This window comes from Bison bison, unplaced genomic scaffold, assembly GCF_000754665.1.
Source record: "Bison bison bison isolate TAMUID 2011002044 unplaced genomic scaffold, Bison_UMD1.0 scf7180017864068, whole genome shotgun sequence".
In the NCBI taxonomy this organism is placed as follows: Eukaryota; Metazoa; Chordata; class Mammalia; order Artiodactyla; family Bovidae; genus Bison; species Bison bison.
The window spans coordinates 5,219,433-5,241,456 of NW_011494640.1; the positions used below are offsets into that span (position 1 = coordinate 5,219,433).

The 22,024-nt window shown below is 45.5% G+C and overlaps 1 protein-coding gene across 12 annotated transcripts in view; it reads right to left on the minus strand.

Annotated features, from left to right (window-relative positions):
- Nucleotides 1–10,119: 10,119 nt before the first annotated feature.
- Nucleotides 10,120–22,024, minus strand: part of LOC104986433 (nuclear body protein SP140-like protein) — an 81,723-nt gene continuing 69,818 nt past the window's right edge. For 11 of the 12 annotated variants that reach the window (XM_010836999.1, XM_010837002.1, XM_010837000.1 and 8 more), the window contains 8 exons: nt 21,748–21,890; nt 20,566–20,613; nt 16,984–17,028; nt 13,077–13,192; nt 12,074–12,182; nt 11,733–11,810; nt 11,142–11,285; nt 10,120–10,541 (listed from right to left, as the gene is read on the minus strand). In XM_010836999.1, the coding sequence (XP_010835301.1) occupies nt 10,449–10,541; nt 11,142–11,285; nt 11,733–11,810; nt 12,074–12,182; nt 13,077–13,192; nt 16,984–17,028; nt 20,566–20,613; nt 21,748–21,890 (776 nt within the window). In that variant the 3' untranslated portion in view covers nt 10,120–10,448. The remainder of the gene's footprint in view (nt 10,542–11,141; nt 11,286–11,732; nt 11,811–12,073; nt 12,183–13,076; nt 13,193–16,983; nt 17,029–20,565; nt 20,614–21,747; nt 21,891–22,024) is intronic. The other variant, XM_010836998.1, reaches the window with a different exon arrangement.

Here is a 22,024-nt window from a genome sequence, read left to right on the forward strand (position 1 = left end):
GGAGCTGTGTGATGCTGTGTGGATGAGCCCGATTCTGAGGTTCAGTTCAGGGATTTCTTTTTCTGCCACATGCTAAGCCACAGTGCTAAGCCCGATCCAGCTTTTACCATAAAGAAAGCCGATATTTTGATCGCCATCTATCTCACCTTTTTGCCTGAGAGTCGATTTCAAACACAAGTGGGGAGGGTTTATACTCAGAATTTGGGGTTCTTCTCTATGACTTTCCTGGGATTTTTCCCCTCTCTTCCCAGAAAACCTGGTTGCCCTGGGCTTCTTCCCTGGCTCTGCTGACCAGAGACAAGGTGGGCTTCCCACCAGAGTTTCAGCCGCCTCATGCAAAACTGGGGCAGCTCTCAGAGCCAAGTAATAATAAACAGGAAACAGTCGTCCTGCCTGCTTCCGGCGAGTTTCAACGTCTCTCCTTCATCAACCTTTCTAGAAGCCCTGGCAGCTGTTCTTTGCCTACTGTCCTCACGGGAATGTCCTCCCACCCAGTTTCCATGAGAGAGGTGAATTTTGTTCTCTCTTCCAGACAACAGGGTGGGTGCTGATGCCCTGGGGTCCACACTGAGAGGTTTGGGCTGAGGGGTCATGCCCAAGTGACCCAGACCCCAAAAGCACCAGGTCCTCCTGCAGTTTCTGGGGACACAGCCATGCTCCACCCAGGTAAGACCACAGCCAGGCTCCTCTGCAGCCAGCATCCCACATCTGCATGCAGGTTAATGGAACAGACAGAGGTGACAGGCTTAGTGGCCATCCTTGCCCTTGGCTGTCCAAGGGAGTGGAGTGGATGCTCTCAGCCTTAATCTCCAAAGCACAGGCGGTGGAATCACAGTCAACCTGCTCTGTTTGATTCCAGGAATGTGCCCCTCACTCCCAGTCTCTGCAGCCTCTCTGACTGGCCTGGACCACCCCATTCTTCTCCTTAGACATCAGACTCCACTAATGGTCCCTGAGTTGAATTCCGCGGGTCAACTGTGTTATCCTTGTTTGTCCAGCCCACTCCACCACTTTGTAGACAGACCTGGATTCCTTTGGGTGAGGACTTCCCCTCTTTGTATGTAGGCATAGAAGGAATGTTAATCAAGATACTGGCCATTGAGCAAGCTGGGCCAGCCAGACTCCCTTCGGGGAGTTGAGCTCTCAGGTGAGGTTTATTAAGGAGCTCAAATACAGTTGGATAACATTTGTTCAGTGGCAGCTCCTTAACAAGACGGAGGAGATGTTTACTGTGTGTGCATGTGTGCTCCGTCTTGTCCGACTCTTTGTGACCCCATGGACTGTAGCCACCAGCCTCCTCTATCCATAGGATTTTTCAGGCAAGAACACTGGAGTGGGTTTCCACTTCCTCCTCCAGGGGATCTTCCCAACCCAGGGACATCCTGTTAAGTGCCAGACCACTTAACTCCTAAAAACTTGCCTATATGACATGTCTTCAAATCTTAAAAGGTTTATGTCTCATCACTGGGAGTGCGTGTGACTCAACTAGGGTTTTAGAACACTCAACACTTCTTGCTCATCAGGTCCAATTAACATACTGTCATTGTGATAGTTAATGATATGTGTCAACTTTACTGGACCATGAGGTGTGCAGATTACCCCTAGACGTCTTTGAAGGTGTTTCTGGATGACATCAGTATTTGAAAATGTGGGCTCAGTAAAGTAGATGGCCCTCCTCAAGGTAAGCAGGCAGCATCCAATCTGTTAAGGGCCTAAATAAAAAAAAAGTGAAGGAGGGACATTTGTTCTCTTCTTGCCTGCCTAGTTGGGCTGGGACAGGTGTATCCAATGCTATTGGATTGGAAGTTATGCCTTTGGCTCCCCTGGTTCTTGGGCCTTCAGTCTTGGACTGGACTTACCACTGTTACTGGGTCTCTGGCTTGCCAATGGCATCTCATGGGACTTCTCAGCCTCATATTCACATTAACCAATTCCCATTTCATATATATAAACAAACATGTATATATGTATATGTGTGGTCAATCGTATCCTACTCTTTGTGGCCCCAGGGACTGTAGCCTTCCAGGCTCTTCTGTCCATGGAATTTTCCAGGCAAGAATGCTGGAATGGGTTGCCACTTCATACTCCAGGAGATCTGCCCAACCCAGGCATTGAACCTGCTCTCTTGTGCTTCCTGCATTGGCAGCTGAATTTTTACCACTAGTACCACCTGGGAAGCATATATATATACATATATATACTCACACATATACATATATCTTTCAGTGTCATATATTTTTGCCTTTTCATACTGTTCATGGGGTTCTCAAGGCAAGAATACTGAAGTGGTTTGCCATTTCCTTCTTCAGTGGACCACATTTTGTCAGAATTCTCCACCATGACCCATCTGTCTTGGGTGGCCCTACACAGCATGGCTCATAGTTCCAATGAGTTAGACAAGGCTGTGGTTCATGTGATCAGTTTGGTCAGTTTCCTGTCACTGTGGTTTTCATTCTGTCGGCCCTCTGATGAATAAGGATAAGAAGCTTATGGAAGCTTTCTGATGGGAGAGACTGAATATGGATGTGAGAGTTGGACCATAAAAAAAGCTGAGTGCAGAAGAACTGATGCTTTTGAACTGCGGTGTTGGAGAGGACTCTTGAGAGTCCCTTGGACAGCAAAGAGATCAAACCAATTAATCCTAAAGGAAATCAGCCCTGAATATTCATTGGAAGGACTGGTGCTGAAGCTCCAATATTTTGGCTACCTGATGCAAAGAACTGACTCATTTGAAAAGACCCTGATGCTGGGAAAGATTGAGGGCAGGAGGAGAAGGGGATGACAGAGGATGACATGGTTGGATGGCATCACCGACTCAATGGACTTGAGTTTGAGTAAACTCTGGAAGTTGGTGATGGACAGGGAGGCCTGGCATGCAGCAGTCCATGGGGTTGCAAAGAGTCAGACACGACTGAGTGACTGAACTAAACTGATATCGTCATTAGGCAAACATTTATATATGGACTTCCCTGGTAGCTCAGACGGTAAAGAATCTGCCTGCAATGAGGGAGACCTGGGTTTGATCCTGGGGTCAGGAAGATTCTGTGGAGAAGGAAATGGTTTACCCACTCCAATATTCTTGCCTGATGAATCCCAAAGACAGAGGAACCTGGCAGGCTACAGTCCATGGGGTGGGGTGGCAAAGAGTTGGACACGACTGAGCATCAGTTCAGTTCAGTCGCTCAGTTGTGTCCGACTCTTTGTGACCCCATGAACCACAGCATGCCAGGCCTCCCTGTCCATCACCAACTCCTGGAGTTTACTCAAACTCATGTCCATCGAGTCGGTGATGCCATCTAGCCATCTCCTCTTCTGTCATCCCTTTCTCGTCCAGCCTTCAATCTTTCCCAACATCAGGGTCTTTTCAAATGAGTCAGCTCTTCGCATCAGGTGGCCAAAGTATTGGAGTTTCAGCTTCAACATCAGTCCTTCCAATGAACACCCAGGACTAATCTCCTTTAGGATGGACTGGTTGGATCTCCTTGCAGTCCAAGGGACTCTCAAGAATCTTCTCCAACACCACAGTTCAAAAGCATCAATTTTTCTGAGCTCAGCTTTATAGTCCAATTCTCACATCCATACATGACCACTGGAAAAACCATAGCCTTGACTAGACAGACCTTTGTTGACAAAGTAATGAATCTGCTTTTCAATATGCTACCTAGGTTGGTCATAACTTTCCTTCCAAGGAGTAAGCGTCTTTTAATTTCATGGATGCAGTCACCATCTGCAGTGATTTTGGAACCCAGAAAAATAAAGTCAGCCACTGTTTCCACTGTTCCCACATCTATTTGCCATGAAGTGATGGGACAGGCTGCCATGATCTTCGTTTTCTGAATGTTGAGCTTTAAGCCAACTTTTTCACTCTCCTCTTTCCCTTTCATCAAGAGGCTCTTTAGTTCTTCACTTTCTGCCATAAGGGTGGTGTCATCTGCATATCTGAGGTTATTGATATTTCTCCCGAAATCTTGATTCCAGCTTGTGCCTCCTCCAGCCCAGCATTTCTCATGAAGTACTCTGCTGTTGCTGCTGCTGCTAAGTCACTTCAGTCGTGTCCAACTCTGTGCGACCCCATAGACGACAGCTCACCAGGCTCCCCTGTCCCTGGGATTCTCCAGAAGAGAACAATGGAGTGGGTTGCCATTTCCTTCTCCAATGTATGAGAGTGAAAAGTGAAAGGGAAGTCGCTCAGTCGTGTCCAACTCTTAGTGACCCCATGGACTGCAGCCCACCAGGCTCCTCCGTCCATGGGATTCCCCAGGTAAGAGTACTGGAGTGGGGTGCCACTGCCTTCTCCGCATGATGTACTCTGCATATAAGTTAAATAAGCAGGGTGACAATATACAGCCTTGACGCACTCCTTTTCCTATATATACAAGCATCAATATAGTGGACCAATGTAATGTACTGCAGAGTGTCCAGACGGACTTTGCCCCTTCAGCATATACTGTGCCAGAGAGCAAGAGAATTCACATAGCCCTGGGGCCAGACTGTAAACACGTACTGTTGTCCAGTCCCTGTGAATGTGAAGTGCCTCTTATCCTACTTCCCACTGGATATTTTTGAAGTACATTTTCTATACTGATAACTGCATGATACGTAGCATAGGTCATGCTGATCTGCTCTAAGATAGCATACCTATTAAAAGCACAACGGTGTAACTGGGGCTGCTATTGGTTAGTTTCTAGTGGTCATTTAGCAGCTTTTGCAGAAGCCAGACTGCTGTTCAAAGAGGTAAAGAGGACTGGAGCCCTGCATCCTTAAATCTTCGCCTGTGGCACTCATCCTCGTGATCCCCTCATTCCCCAGGAATATAGTTTTCTTTCTACTTATTTTCACCAAGGGAAACTTCAATTTCAAGGCCTTCTGATTGGCCTCTCCTAAGACAGTCATTGCCATTTCAGAGATTAAAGAACCAGCTCAGCTAACTGCTATGTATGTTCTCATCATCCTCACACCGAGGAACTGGGGTGATGATGGCTGGGTGGCTCTGTGGATTGAGTGGACTCTGTTAGACGGACATTACCTTACTGCTATACTCTAACAAGAACTGTGACGGTGCTTTGAGCTCCAGGAACTAGCATCAACTCAAATGCTGTAACAACTGTTAAAAGATCTGTGCATTTTCCTTTGTCTGCCATATGGATACTTGCATAAATGGCCTTAGGGCATTTTGGTGAAGAACTCAGGGAATGACCACATTTGCAGTTTGTTATGAGACCTGCCCTCATTTCCATGGGCAGGTCCTAGATTTGGCTCAGGTCTGGAAACTGGGCAAGGGATCTTTATTTTGATTGGGGCAGCTGATCTCAGCAATCTGTTCATCCATTTTTAAACTCTTTGCAATATGCTATTGGCTGCCCACCTGTCTATAGGCTTAAGGTGTACAGCATTAATGATTTGATCTATATAATCACAAAGTGATTATCACAATAAGCTTAGCATTCAAGTCCTATTAACTATCTTCATAGACATCTATGAGCCAGGGCCCTCACTGTCATTCTAACCTCACTACACGTTACAATTAGAGTTTCATCTTGCTCTGACACTTGCCATCTTGCTGCTGCCTGGCATCTATCATTCTGGAATCCTATCCCTTCCATTGCTACTTGGGAATCCAGTTCTGTAAGACATTCCTCCATTATGGCAACCTACAGAGGACCAGAGGACAGCCTACGCTGAGCATCGCAAGGATGCTGGCGCCCTCAGCTGTGTGCTCCTCCTCACCTTGTTGGGTTAGTGTCTGTGAGGCCTCTTGAGAAGCATAGGCACCTGGTGGAGGGGTTTTCATGTTGTAGGAAGTAGAGCTGTGCCACCCTCCTAGGCTTTTGGATCTTCTTTTCCTGGTAGGTCTGGTATCCCTGCCTCCACTACACCCAGTGTGTACTGTGGTTTACACAAAGTCTTGTTTTAATTAAAGATTTTTTATTAGATATTTTCCTTCCAGCTTTATTGAGACATAATTGACATACAACACTGTATAAGTTTAAGTGTACAGCATAATAATTTGACTTATATATATATATATCATGAAATGATGGCCGTGATAAATGAACATCCATTATTTCATAGAAGTACAACATGAAAGGAACAGAAGTGCATTCCTCCCTTATGCTAACCTACGGAGGAGAGCCCCAAACAGCAGTGCAAGGATGCTGGTGCCGCTCAGCTGTGTGCTCCTTATTACCTTGTTAAATTAGTGCTTTATATATATCAGATCAGATCAGATCAGATCAGTCACTCAGTCGTGTCCGACTCTTTGCGACCCCATGAATCGCAGCACGCCAGGCCTCCCTGTCCAGCACCAACTCCCGGAGTTCACTCAGACTCACATCCATCGAGTCAGTGATGCCATCCAGCCATCTCATCCTCTGTCGTCCCCTTCTCCTCCTGCCCCCAATCCCTCCCAGCATCAGAGTCTTTTCCAATGAGTCAACTCTTCGCATGAGGTGGCCAAAGTACTGGAGTTTCAGCTTTAGCATCATTCCTTCCAAAGAAATCCCATATACACATAAATATATACACATATATATACACACACATAATGATTTGACCATATACATAGTAAAGTGATTGCCACAATAAGTTTAATGACCATGTCCTAGTAACTATCTTCATAAACATCTATGGGCCAGGGCTCTAGCTGTCATTCGAACCATGTATGTGTGTGTGTGTGTGTGTGTGTGTGTGTGTGTGTATATATATGCCCCTGGTGGTCCTTAAAGGCATACATATATGTCTGTGTGTATATGTGTGTGTATATATATACACATACGTGTGTGACACACATATACATATACTTACTTATATGTATGCCTTTAAGAGCTGCTAGGAACATACTTGAATAATCCCTTTTGGCCCTTGCCAGGGTAATTAAACTTCTCGGCACAGAGGAGTGCTTCTGTATTAACAATTTTTCCTTTTCTTGTTTCATATTCCCCTTCTTCGCCCAGGATTCACCCCTAGACTCCTGGTACCTGCTGTACATGTTGGCCAGTCCTGCAACTCCACTGGGATAAATCCTTGCTGCAGCTGGCAAGAGGACCCAGGACTTTCCCAGTGGGGTCCTGCTGAGAGGACTCTGCAGAGTCTTCATTCAAGCAAGATTAGGGTTGGGGAAGGGTGGGATCCGTCTTCCAACCAGTGGGAAGGGACTCTTCTGCAGGGCCCATGCATTCAGGGAGACCTGAGGTTCAAAGTTCTCACTTGCATCTACCTGGGAAGCCCAACTCTGATTCAAGGGTCACTTCTTTTTCACTAGGGCTCTGCCTTTGGCGCAGGAGCCCATCTTAAGTTTAGGCTTCAATCTTCCCCCATGTTCTCCCATTCTTAAAATTAGAGTCTGTGTCAGGACTTCCTTACTGTCTGCCTTCCAGCTGTAGGTATGAGGGTCTGTTTGCTTCAGGTGGTGATTAAGAGATTTTGTCCTTTTTGTTATAGGGGACTGGAATACAAAAGTAGGAAGTCAAGAAACACCTGGAGTAACAGGCAATTTGGCCTTGGAGTACAAAATGAAGCAGGGTAAAGGCTAATAGAGTTTTGCCAAGATAATACACTGGTCATAGCAAACACAACACAAGAGAAGACTTTACACATGGACACCACCAGATGGCCAATACCAAAATCAGATTGATTATATTCTTTACAGCCAAAGATGGAGAAACTCTATACAGACAGCAAAAACAAGACTGGGAGCTGACTGTGGCTCAGATCATGAACTCCTTATTGCCAAATTCAGACTTAAATTGAAGAAAGTAGGGAAAACCATTCAGGTATGACCTAAATCAAATCCCCTATGATTATACAGTGGAAGTGACAAACAGATTCAAGGTATTAGATCTGATAGAGAGCCTGAAGAACTATAGACAGAGGCTCATGACATTGTACAGGAGGCAGTGATCAAGACCATCCCCCAAAAAAATGAAATGCAAAAAAGGCAAAATGGTTGTCTGAGGAGCCCTTACAAATAGCTGTGAAAAGAAGAGAAGATAAAGGCAAAGGAGAAAAGGAAAAATATACCCATTTGAATGCAGAGTTTCAAAGAATAGCAAGGAGAGATAAGAAAGCCGTCCTCAGTGATCAATGCAAAGAAATAGAGGAAAACAACAGAATGGGAAAGACAAGAGATCTCTTCAAGAAAATTACAGATACCAAGGGAACATTTCATTCAAAGATGGGCACAATAAACGACAGAAATGGTATGGACCTAACAGAAGTAGAAAATATTAAGAAAAGGTGGCAAGAATACACAGAACTATGCAAAAAAGATCTTAGTGACCCAGATAACCACGATGGTGTGATCACTCACCTAGAGCCAGACATCCTGGAATGTGAAGTCAAGTGGGCCTTAAGAAGCATCACTACAAAGCTAGTGGAGGTGATGGAATTTCAGTTGAGCTATTTCAAATCCTAAAAGATGATGCTGTGAAAGTGCTGCACTCAATATGTCAGCAAATTTGGAAAACTCAGCAGTGGCCACAGGAATGGAAAAGGTCAGTTTTTATTCTAATCCCAAAGAAAGGTAATGCCAAAGGATGTTCAAACTACTGCACAATTGCACTCATCTCACACACTAGTAAACTCAAAATTCTCCAAGCCAGCCTTCAACAGTACATGAACTGTGAACTTCCAGATGTTAAAGCTGGATTTAGAAAAGGCAGAAGAACAAGAGATCAAATTGCCAACATCAGCTGGAACATCGAAAAAGCAAGAAAGTTCCAGAAAAACATCTATTTCTGCTTTATTGACTATGTCAAAACCTTTGACTGTGTGGATCACAACAAACTGTGGAAAATTCTTAAAGAGATGGGAATATTAGACCACCTGGCCTGCCTCCTGAGAAATCTGTATGCAGGTCAAGAAGCAACGGTTAGAACTGGACATGGAACAACAGACTGGTTCCAAATTGGGAAAGGAGCATGTCAAGGCTATATATTTTCACCCTGCTTATTTAAATTATATGCAAAGTACATCATGCAAAATGCCAGGCTGGAGGAAGCACAAGCTGCAATCAAGATTGTGGGAGAAATACCAATAACCTCAGACATGCAGATGATACCAGCCTTATGGCAGAAAGCTAAAAACTAAAGAGTCTCTTGATGAAAGTGAAAGAGGAAAGTGAAAAGCCTGGCTTAAAACTCAACATTCAGAAAACTAAGATCATGGCCTCTGGTCCCATCACTTCATGGCAAATAGATTGGGAAATAATGGAAACAGTGGCTGACTTTATTTTTCTGGGCTCCAAAATCACTGCAGATGGTGACTGCAGCCATGAAATTAAAAGACACTTGCTCCTTGGAAGAAAAGTCATGACCAACCTAGACAGGATATTAAAAAGCAGAGACATTACTTTGCCAACAAAGGTCCATCTAGTCAAAACTGTGGTTTTTCCAGTATGTATGGATGTGAGAGTTGGAGTATAAAGAAAGCTGAGTGCTGAAGAATTGATGCTTTGAACTGTGGTGTTGGAGAAGACTCTTAGGAGTCCTTTGGACTGCAAGGAGATCCAACCAGTTCATCCTAAAGGAAATCAGTCCTGAATATTCATTGGAAGGACTGATGTTGAGGCTGAAATTCCAATACTTTGGCCACCTGATGCGAAGAACTGACTCATTTGAGAAGATCGAGATGCTGGGAAAGATTGAAGGTGGGAGGAGAAGGGGATGATAGAGGATGAGATGGTTGGATGGCATCACTGACTCAATGGACATGAGTTTGAGTAAACTCTGGGAGCTGGTGATGGACAGGGAAGCCTGACATGCTGCAGTCCATGGGGTGGCAAAGAGTTGGACACTACTGAGCAACTGAACTGAACTGAAGAGATTTAAGCCTGCCATTTACTCTTTTCAATATATTAGGGGCACTCAATGATAGCCACCAAAATCTAGTTTTTTAGTCACCATTTATTCTTTTGTAAATGCCAAAGAATTTCACCCACTGTATACCTTCTTGCCTTTATCTCATCCAGTTTCCTACAAGTGAATGTTTAGCAACTGCACAATTAGAGCACGACCATCAATACACTACCTAATAGGCTGTGATCCAGCTTCAGAGCCCATTCTTAGCCTGCTTGCTAGGACCATGATCTTAAGTTGAGTTCCCTAGAAACAGACTCTGCAATAAAGTCTCTTACGTAAGTAATTTATTTTGTATTTCTTTGCTAGAAAGGAATGAGGGAAGCAGGACAGTATTGGGTCAAAAGCTAAGGATGGATATTCAGACAGGCTCCAGCCTGATCCCATGGGATGCACAGAGCATCAAGGTTGGGTCGACTGGAGGCCGGCCCCCAGGCCAAGGACGTGTCGCCTCCAGGTGAAGTTGGCTCCACTTGGCTGAAGGCAGCGCTCTGGGGAGGGGTGGCATCAGCAGCCAACCCTTCATGCAGCTGGGGAATGAGACATTTGGCCAAAAGAGGAATTTCCAGGACACCAACAACATCCATTATTCCATTATTCATTTGTTTCCTGAAGAGCAAACACTTCCTTGAAATTCTTCTCAAATTCTGCCTCCAGTCTAAGCCCCATTTGGCCAAAATCATTGAACTGGAAAAAAATAATAAAATGATAAAAAAAATAATGATCTTTATTATCAATATCACTGGATACCCTGCAACTGAGGACGATCAAGGCTCTTTTATCTTTGACATCCTGAGTTATGTGAACCAGGTTATGCTAAAAAACTCATGCAGCCCAGAATAACTTATGCTTTCTTAAGAGCGTGATTATTTCATATTAACAGGACAGGAGTGGAAAATTATGACCACACTTGGGAGCTCTTACTTATTTGGCTGGGTTATTGATTTCAGTGAGAATCAGAAAAGTAATCTGTGTTCTTTGTAATAGTGCAAATAGTACAGGGTGGCTGTGTTAGTTCAGTGAACTTCCTTTCCTGTTGCCATGGAGCCACTAACCCTGTGTGCTGAGTACTGAAACCCATGCGCCCAGAGCCTGTGCTCCACAACAACAGAAGCTACCACAATGAGAAGCCCCCATGCTGCAACTAGAGAGTAGCCCCTCACCTGCCTCAACTAGAGAAAGCGCTTACATAGCAACGAAGACCCAGTGCAGCCGAAAACAAATAAAATAAAATAAAATTTTAAGAAAGGAAGAGAAAATGAAATGGAAGCAGAGAGAGCCACTTGCCTTGAAAGATGCCCTGTGGTTCTGAAAGATGAGACGCATGTCCCACACAAACCCTTCCACGTGGGAGTAGCCCTGTTCATTCAGCCTCTTCTTGATCTTGTCCAGCCACATGGGCTCCTTGAGGTTTTTAGAAGCCTCTTTAATCTAGGGAAAAACAAAAGTCACTGGGAGCATTACTGGCAGAGTTCAACGTGTGCCTCTTGTGGATTCCCATCAAATCTGGTAGAAACACAAGGTAACGATAACAGGAGCTCACTCTCTTGCTCCTGTGGGAGTCCGGCCTCGACTATCACAGGTGCCGGTTTCCAGCTGGGGGGACATCATGGCACCTGCGATCACTGTTGGTCGTGATTACTTATGACCGGTGTGCATCTCTGTGTGCTCAGTTGTGTCTGAGTCTCTGTGGCCCCCTAGACTGGAGTCCACCAGGCTCCTCTGTCCTTGGGATTTTCCAGGCAAGAATACTGGATTGGATTGCCCTTTCCTACTCCAGGGGATCTCCTCGAACCCACATCTCCTCTGTGTCCTGCATTGGCAGGTGGGTTCTTTACCACTAGCACAACCTGGGGAGCCCTTGTTGTGGTTACTTACATAATAATAATAGGGAATCCTCGCAAAAAAGGTGCTCTCTGAATGGCAATAGACCTTCAAGAGGAGGAACTCACATTTCTGCAAAAGAAGGAAGCTGTCAACAAAAAGCAGCTTGGAGACATTGAGCCCCATACACATCCCCAGGCCAAACATGACTCATACCAGTCTCTGGAAGTTTCCCCAGATGGGGATGGCTCTTGGACACAGACGTGCAATGGCTGCAAACAAGTCCTGGTGTGACTTGAGTGTGACTGAGTCATGGCTCACCCTGTGGTTGCCTTCCCCCTACCCTGTGCTTGACTTTTCACACTTGGGAAGGCTTGGGTTCCCGTCTGACTTACCAGCTGCTCCTCTGACTGCATCAGCCTCGCCAGGACCTCAGATTCCCCGAGACCCTGCTGGTTTCCTGAAGACTCCTTCATCCTGCAGAAGGTGCAACTCCACGGGTCCCTGCGGGGCCGGGAATAAGTGAGCGAGGACAAGGTCGCCAGAAACACCTGCCACTCCCATGTCTGCCACCGTCCTCCTTTCAGGAACATTGGTGGACACAGCTCTGGGAGGAAGGGGGAGGAAGGAAGACCTCCAGAGTCTCCAAGACTACCATATGGGGTCTGAGTCAATGACCCCCACTACAGTGTGTGGAGCTGGTGTCAGAGTGAGTGGGGGGCTCTCCTTTCTGTGTCCACTTCTGGGAGCACAAGGAATCCTGTCCGCCTGGCCTGCATGTCAAAACTGGGCCTTACCCCTGGGGTCCTCCGGCTTCCCTCAGCCCATTAATAATGTGACAAAATGAGGGAACCAGCCCATGCTTCCTTTGTTTTCTGAATAAGCACAGAACAGCCAACTCATTGGAAAAGACCCTGATGCTGGGAAAGACTAAAGGCAGGAGGAGAAGGGGGCGACAGATGATGAGATGGTTGGATGGCATCACCGACTCAATGGACATGAGTTTGAACAAACTCTGGGAGATGGTGAGGGACAGGGAAGCCTGGGTCGCAAAGAGTCGGATACGACTGAGTGGCTGAACCTCAGCAACAACACTAAACAAGTGTGTTTCCACCCCAGTGACCAGGAGTCAGGTTGGAAAACTTCTAGCAAAGGACAGGAGCTTGGTGGACAAAGGACCTGGCTACAAGCCTCAGTGTCCTAGAGGAGACCGAGTGGCAAAAAGCATCCACCTGCCACTGCCTGCATCTTGAAGCGGCTCTCTGCATCCTACCGCTGGACCCTGTACCCATGGGCCCACTCTTTCCCCATCCAGACATAGTAAGAACTAGGCAGGGAGAGTGGGCGTGGCCAGAGGGAAGGGCCCCAATCAGAAGGGAGGGGCAGCATCTCACGCACTTCTCAGTTTCCACCGGCGGGATGTGACAGTCCTCATGAAAAGACCTCGAACAAGTGTCACAGCAGAACAGCTTTCCTCCATCCCGGCAGGTCTCACACACATCTGAGTTTCTCAGCTAGAAGGTAAAACAACATCTATATCCCCAGTGAGACCCCAGAAGGCCAGCACTCTGGGAGTCAAGAGCCCACTGCCTTTGTATGAACCTGAATGGATGCATGTGGTTCTCCCTGAGACATTAAAGAACAGCATGGTGTGGGCATTTCAGAAGAAGAAAGTGTGCTCTGCAATGAAATTGATGAGGAAGAGCCTATATGTCAGACCAAAAAAGTCTTCCCTGTAAAACCAGAGAATCTAACACTGAAAGACTAGCAGCAAAACAAGGTAATTTTATGGGAATTTATTACCTTGCAGATGAGAGATAAAATAAAGTCCAGAAATAAAGTGCTACATGTGTTTGCCTATACCACAATAATTAAATTGACTTCTGGGAGGGTGATATATTGAGAACTTAATACGGTGGATTAAACTTCTTAGTTTAATTATTACAAGATTATTTTAACAATTATTTTGAGTCTTGTTCTGGGCTTTTGCATGAAGCTACTTGTGTAGGGTGAATTGGGATTCTGGCCATTTCTTTTGTTTTAGAAATGGCCATACATGAGGAAGTGCTAGCCCCAAGGACCATCTTGCCTAAAGCTCCCACTCAGTGTTCTGGGGCATCCTCAAAGACATCCCCAACTGGGGACTGAAACTGCCCTGGCATGGAGCCACGGGACCATGTTTCTTCCCTTCAGTGTAAACACTCACAGATTTCCATCATCATTCCCCAGAAAGTAATGACCCCTCTCCCCAGAGGAACAAGGAATAACAGATATAACCAATGTCTAAGAACCTCGTGCATGCTCAGTTGCTCAGTCATATCCAACTCTTTGTGACCCCATGGACTGTCCACAGAGTTTGCAGGCAAGAAGATTGGACTAGATTGCCATTTTCTTTTCCAGGGGATCTTCCCGACCCAGGAATCGGACATGCATCTACTGCGGGATTCTTTACTACTTTACTACAGATGGATTCTTTACTACTGAGTCACCAGAGAAGTCCCTAAGAACCTCACATTTGTGTATTTTTTAGTAGATTTATCTACCTCTTTGTTTCTAGTCCAGTTCCACATTAGAACCTTCAGGGCAGTGTATATAAAATATTAATGTCCTGGTCCCAATACCAGAAGTCTGAATCAGTTTGTCCAGGTGGGGCAGAGCTATTGGTATTCTTCTTTAATTCATAGAATGGGTAATTTTGTGTATCCGAATCATCTGGGGACTTTTAAACAATCCTGATGTCCAAGTCTTAGCCTAGACTGATAAACAGAATTTCCTGTAAGTTGGAATCCCAGCAATGCTATTTTCCAAAGGTCTCCAGTTCAGTTCAGTCACTCAGTCATGTCCAACTCTTTGCGACCCCATGAACTGCAGCACGCCAGGCCTCCCTGTCCATCACCAACTCCCGGAGTTCACTCAGACTCATGTCCATTGAGTCAGCGATGCCATCCAGCCATCTCATCCTCTGTCGTCCCCTTCTCCTCCTGCCCCCAATCCCTCCCAGCATCAGAGTCTTTTCCAATGAGTCAACTCTTCACATGAGGTGGCCAAAGTGCTGGAGTTTCAGCTTTGCATCATTCCCTCCAAAGTAATCCCAGGGCTGATCTCCTTCAGAATGGACTGGTTGGATCTCCTTGCAGTCCAAGGGACTCTCAAGAGTCTTCTCCAACACCACAGTTCAAAAGCATCAATTCTTCGGTCTTAGTTGCAGCCCAAGTTGAGTATTAGTCAGAGGAAAGTCTGTTATTAAGGTATGGGGTTTAGGTCAATGCTGAACTGTCCTGTAACATCAGTCCCAGAGACATCACTTTGCTGAAAAAGGTCCGTCTTATAAAAACTATGGTTTTTCCAGTTGACATGTATGGATGTGAGAGTTGGACTGTAAAGAAGGCTGAGCACTGAAGAACTGATGCTTTTGAACTGTGGTGTTGGAGAATACTCTTGAGAGTCCCTTGGACTGCAAGGAGATCAAACCAGTCAATCCTAAAGGAAATCAACCTTGAATATTCGTCAGAAGGACTGATGCTGAAGCTGAAGCTCCAATACTTTGACCACCTGATGTGAAGAAGTGACTCACTGGAAAAGACCCCGATGCTGGGAAAGATTGAGGGCAGGAGGAGAAGGGGACCACAGATGAGATGGTTTGATGGCATCACCAACTCAATGGACATGAGTTTAAGCAAGCTCTGGAAGTTGGTGATGGACAGGGAAGCCTGGTACGCTGCAGTCCATGGTGTCGCAAAGAGCTGGACACAACTGAGTGACTGAATAGCAACACTCAGTCCCAGGAAAACTGAGTAGCAGCAGTGAGGGTACTCTTGCCGAAACAATTGCTTCCTCTTCCCTGTGGACTCTTGGCCATGGGCTGTGAGACCTGACCCTCTGTACCAATGTCCATCCCAAACAAGCCACACAAACACTGGACTCCAGCACTGTTTAGATGACTGAAGAATCCTTCAGTTGGCCAAGGGTCAGAAAGAGTGTGAATAAGATCTAAATCTTGTTGGGGGCATTATTTTGGAGGTAAAGTATATGTAAAGCTATTTGACTATCCCTCCTCTATTGGATGCCATGCCTCAGCATTACTGCATACTTTCCCACCTGAGTGCTGCCCCCTGGAGTTGTGCAAAGGTGACTCTGCTGCAAATGTCCATCTTGTTGCAGTGAAAGGAATCAAAAGGGCTTTCCATGTGGCTCAGTGATAAAGAATCCGCCTGCCAGTGCAAGAGATGCAGGTTCCATCCCTGGGTTGGGAAGATCCCCTGGAGGAGGGCATGTCAACCCACTCCAGTATTCCTGCCTGGAGAATTCCATGGACAGAGGAACCTGGCAGTCCACAGTCTATAGCATTGCACAGAGTTGGACATGACTGAGTGACTGAGCACACACGCACACACAAAGCAGCCAATCACATGGTACCAGTTTGAGTTAAAATGCCCTGTGATTTGCTAGATGGTGACCAGCTAAGCACCATGATGGTTCCCTCAAGACTGGATGCAGGGCTTCCATAAAGAACCTGCTAGCCCCAAGTGCATTTCTCTGAAGGATCCATGCTGCTGCTAAGTCGCTTCAGTCGTGTCCGACTTTGTGCAGCTCCATAGATGGAAGCCCACCAGGTTCCCCTGTCCCTGGGATTCTCCAGGCAAGAACACTGAAGTGGGTTGCCATTTCCTTCTCCAATGCATGAAAGAGAAAAGTGAAAGGGAAGTCGCTTAGTTGTGTCCGACTTGTAGCGACCCCATGGACTGCAGCTTACCAGGCTCCTCCATCCATGGGATTTTCCAGGCAGGATCCATGACAGTGTTTAAACCTTAACCTGCCAGCTTCACCTGGCCTGTTCCTTCTGGTTGATGCTTAAAACCATCACGCTCTCCCTGTACCTTGGAATAGAAGTTTGGGATTTTTCTTTCCTTCTCTATTGCCTTCTTTAAAATGCTGCTCTCCCTCTAATTTCCTCCTTACCCCCCATCTGCAGGGCAGCTGTGCCCATTACTACTTCAAGCCCAGGCTCTACAGACCCCAGTGGTCTCAAGCTCTGTCTCCTATTTGCACTTTCAAGGGGAAAGAGGAAATGGGAAAGTTTCTACTGCACAAATGGAAAGGATGCTTTCAGGTTAAGACACCCAATGCCAGAATCATGTACCTCAGGTGGGCGATGTATTTGCTGTGCTGTGCCCTGCTCATCACACACGGCGACACACTCCACCTGAGTGTGAGCGTGCTTCAGGGAAATGTGGTGATGACTCAGAGAAGGTGCCGAGGGAAAGGCCTGCCTTAGTCTGGCTCACAGGTGGGAGTTAGTACTTACACAAAGGTTATCTAAGGTGTTGTCAGGAGACTTTGGTCCTCTTTTCTGCAGAAAAGAAAGATTAAATGACAATACTGAATGTGATGTATGCATCTGTCACTTATTTAAACACCAGTCACTGGAGGGATTCAAGCCATTGTTCACCCATTACTTTACACCTGTTTTTGTGGATACATGTATCTAAAGGAGATCAGTCCTGGGTGTTCATTGGAAGGACTGATGCTGAAGCTGAAACTCCAGTACTTTGGCCACCTCACGTGAAGAATTGACTCATTGGAAAAGACCCTGATCCTGAGGGATTGGGGGCAAGAGGAGAAGGGGACGACAGAGGATGAGATGGCTGGATGGCATCACTGACTCAATGGACATGAGTTTGGGTAAACTCCGGGAGTTGGTGATGGACAGGGAGGCCTGGCATGCTACGATTCATGGGGTCGCAAAGAGTCAAACACGACTGAGGGACTGAACTGAACTGAACTGTATCTACCTGGAAAATAAAAAAGTACCAAAGGACAACTGTTCAGCCCAATGCAAGTTCTATTCCCTGGCTCTTAGATGCAAGGTGGAGCCATCTGGGGACTTTAGCCCTGGTTCCCACAGATGGAGTTGGTGGAGCTCTGTTGGTTTTCTTACTTCAAGAGGCCCTTGGGCATTTTTCTCTGCATTATAAAATGCCATCCCACCAAAAGGAGCTGCAGTGAGAGTATCAGGCTGAAGATTCATCATCAACAACTCAGGTGACCACGGGGCCCAGAGTCCTGGAGTTCATGCAAACGTCTCAGAGGAGAATGCCACGGCCTGTCACAGGTCTCCTGGGGCACAGCCTCAATGATAAAATGTACCCAAACTTCCCAGGGCTATAGCTTTTCTTCCGGAAGGTCACCCGTCTCTCCCCTCCCTTCAAATCCCAAGAAGTCAGCTAGCTGACTCTTCAAAGGTAACTGACTACCACCCACTAGCTTTACATTGCTTTCCAATATTCAATAGAATGACCTGGCCTCCATCCCTCTTGGGCAGGGGTTCCCAACCTCTGGGATCTAATGCCTGATGCTCTGAGATAGAGCTGAGGTAATAATAATAGAAATAAAGTGCACAATAAATGTAATGCACTTAAATCCTCTGGAAACCATCCCTCCTCCCCAGTTCATGGAAAAATTGCCTTCCATGAAACCAGTAGCCTGGTACCAAAAAGGTTGGGGACCACTGCTCTAGGACACAGGCAGCCTCAGCTTTGGTCTCCAGCCCAGAGCAGAGTGGTCACAGACAAGTGTAATCCAGCATCAATGACCTGAGAGGTGGCTATGTCACTGCCCATCTTTCTATTGCCCATTCTAAACTTACTGCTTCCCAAGTGGCTCAGTGGTAAAGAATATCCCTGCCAAGCAGGAGACATGGGTTCAATCCCTGGGTCAAGAAGATCCACTGGAGGAGGAAATGGCAACCCATTTCAGTCTTCTTGCCTAGGAAATCTCATGGACAGAAGAGCCTGGTGGGCCACAGTGCATGGGGTCACAAGAGTGGGACACAACTTAGCAACTAAACAACAATAATCCCATTAGTTATTCTTCCATGTTAGGCAATGAAGTTGAAACAATCCTTGAGGTCAAGGATATTGTTTTAATCTTCTAAAGGCCATTGGGCATTTAGTAAGCATTCAATAATTGCATGTTGGATAAGTGAATAAATGAGTATCATTTCACTTAAGAAATCCCTTGGAGGGGGAAATGGCAACCCACTCCAGTATTTGTGCCTAGAGAATCCCATGGATAGACGAGCCTGGTGAGCTACAGTCCACGGGGTTGCAAAAAGTCAGACACGACTGAGCAATTAATACTTTTTTTTCCGCTTAGGAAGAGATTACTTGCTATCTCTTAAGCAAATTTTTTTTTTCTTAAGCAAATATTACCCAACATTAAAAAGATTGTTCTAGAGGAATGTTGTTGTACAGTTGCTAAATCATGTCCAACTCTTCATGATCCCATGGATTGTGGCACGCCAGGCACTTCTGTCCTCCACTATCTCCTGCAATTATTTTACAACACTGCAATTGTCATCAAAAGGTGTTAGTGACCTTTGTCAGGAGCCAGGAAGCCATCATGTAGTGCTGAGAGTGACACTGAAGATTCCCAAAGCCAAGGAAAAAAGAGGTTCTGAGAAACACAGAAGACCCATGGGAGTAGTAATGAGTCCTGAGGTTTGCCACTTGGGGAACATCTGCTGTTGCGCAGAGGGAGATGCAAAATGAAGAGGTAACTGCAGGTTGCTGCCAAAAAGTGCTGTACCCATGACTAAGGGTAGAATCTATTGTTAAGAAGATGCCAGCTTACTCGGGTAAACTGAGTAACTCTTGGCACTTGGGGAATGATACAGATGCTGGTCTTCAAGATACTCACTAAGTAGGGCAAATAATAGTTCCCTGTAGGAAATCCAGCAGGTGAAATGTCCCAAGGACTTAGAGTTTCAACTGTCCAGAACCTCAGATAACGTCAGGTCGTGGATCTCACATTCCCAGTGGAAGATGAAGTCCCATGGGCCAACTACGTGTGACCTGTCTTAGAAGTTCTGTGAATGTCTTGATTGGCCATTTCTTTTTTTCAATTATTTTGTCTGCACCATGCAGCATGTGGGATCTTAGTTTCCCAACCAGGGACTGAACTCATGCCCCCTGCACTGCAAGGGTGCACCTAATCACTGCACTGCCAGGGAAGTCCCTTGAATGGCCATTTCTATGTGTACATAAGAACAGAACTTCTCACCTCCATCTTGTTTTCAAGTTCTCATTCATAGCCAAACTTGGAAAAGCCATCTCCGTGTCCTGAATCTACACTGCACCTTACATATTTGTTGTCTCCATAGAGGAAGGAATCACTTTCACAGACAGAAGGGAGGTCTGCACAGCAAAAGAGTGGCATCAAAGTAACCAGTTTTCTTGGCCAGCCCTTCCTATACAATCCACTGATCTCCCAAGAGCTTCCCACCCTACAGCACCATCTTCATCAAGGGCAAATAATGGCCCCCTGAAAAAGAGTATGTCTGTGTGTAGACTATTAAGGGGTGGAAGGGGATACAAATGATCAGAAAAGAAATACGTTTCTTGTTGCCTATCTTACAAAATGGTATATGGACCAAGATAGACAATCTTAGACTGGGATTTTCTGAATGACTGTGAACATACTTTCATTCCATTAGATTTCATTAAAGTTAGGAAATAGTAATACTGATTTTAAAAATCTGGGTTTGATTTGAAGACGACCTTATCACCCTCTTACAATACACTTCTGCATGTTCCAGAATCATGCTTGCCTTTACAATTTTGACAACATCTGCATCTGTAGCTAAAGCACATCCATGAGGCCTATTTTGATGGCTCCTTATCACTTCTATTTCAAATGGTTTGCCATCAAGAAGACCTTGCCATCCAGAACAACATAATGTTCAAAGGAGCAACACTGAAGGCATATGCCAAAAGTTTTTTAAAGGTGGGAGCAGGGTGTTACACAGTTTAGAAACCACAAAATAACACACTGTGCATGCAAAATCGATTATGTGATGGGAATTTCTAGAAAATTATGTAATAATCACCTTTTTTCTCTTGCCATATTTCCTTGGAGGATTATGGAGAAATCTTCTCTGAAAGATAAAAAGATCCAAGTATATGGTTGGCCTATGAGTCTGGCACTCCCAACCTCTTCCCAAATATTTCTACCTGGATGCCCCACTGTCGGCCCAAAGCCATGGTATCATGAGAAACCATCTCCCTCTCTTCACTTGTATTTCTCCTAAATTCAATCAGTGGCACTTTAAAAATCATCTTTAGAACATTCTTCCCTTCTTGTGCTTTTCCCCTTAAGTTTTAAGAGGTTTTCCTTTATAATCTCTTTGACACCTCTCTCCTGCTCTCCATTCCTACCAGTCACTCAAGCTTGAGTCCATATACCAAGGCTTGTCAATCAATATACACTTATCCCATGCCTACTGGGTGTCAGATATTCTCAACAATCTTGGACACACAAAGATGGACACAGAAAAAACAATGCGTGAAAGGATAAGAGTAAAACTATAAGAAGATCTTAGTAATGGGCTGAGAAAGCTCAGGGAAGAAGTGGTCAGGGCCAAGTGGGTCAGGGAATATTCAGGGAAGAAGAGCATTTGAGTTGAACACTGCGGGTTGGGTGTAGGTTTCTTGAGCTGAAAAGATGCTGGAGTCATTTCAGTGTCCCTTGGCCATATAAGACACTATTCTAAACATGTCATTTCATATCTCAGAAGACTTCATTGATTCTGCATTGTCTATGAGTTTAAACACTTTAGCCTGGCATTAAATTCATCTACAAACAATTGCAATTAAATTGATGGATTATGCCTTATTATACACAGTATGTCTATCTCAACCCACTAGGCATGGTTCTGGTTTTCACATCATTCCTTCTCAGGAATACCTTTTTCCTACCTGTTTGATTGTAAACTGTCTTCTTCTTCCAGTGCATAAAGTTGACTACATTCACCTGAGTCAGAACGATCCTTCCCTCCTCCAAACTCCTATTCCATCCTGACAAACGCAGTGGAATTTCCTGCCTCTTTCACAGCAATGATGTGCTATGTTGTACTGAGGTTAGGAATGTGGAACACTCTCCCCAGGTGAGAGGATAAACTCAGAGGCATCTGAGCTTTCGTGATAACTCAACAAATATTTTGTGAGCAAATAGTGACCTTATTCTTGGGGAACAACAAGGAAAGTCACATCTGTCCTGGCCCCCAGAATACCTCCATCAGCCATAGCAGGGGCCTCCCTCCACAGCGAACACTTATCTTCCAATTCTTTGATCTTCCGTGGCCGCCTCTGATTTCAAATTCCCTGGGGGTGAACCAGTCTCCGTTCTCACTCTGTATACACTTCACCCAGGATCCTGTAAGACCAGGGTAAATTCATCTCCAGCCTTTCTTGTTTTCAGAAGGCGGACTCCCACAACACTGGATCCTGGACACACCCAGTTTAGGCTCAAGATCTAAAACAGAAGAGTCTGGCCTCCCCTTTCAGGCT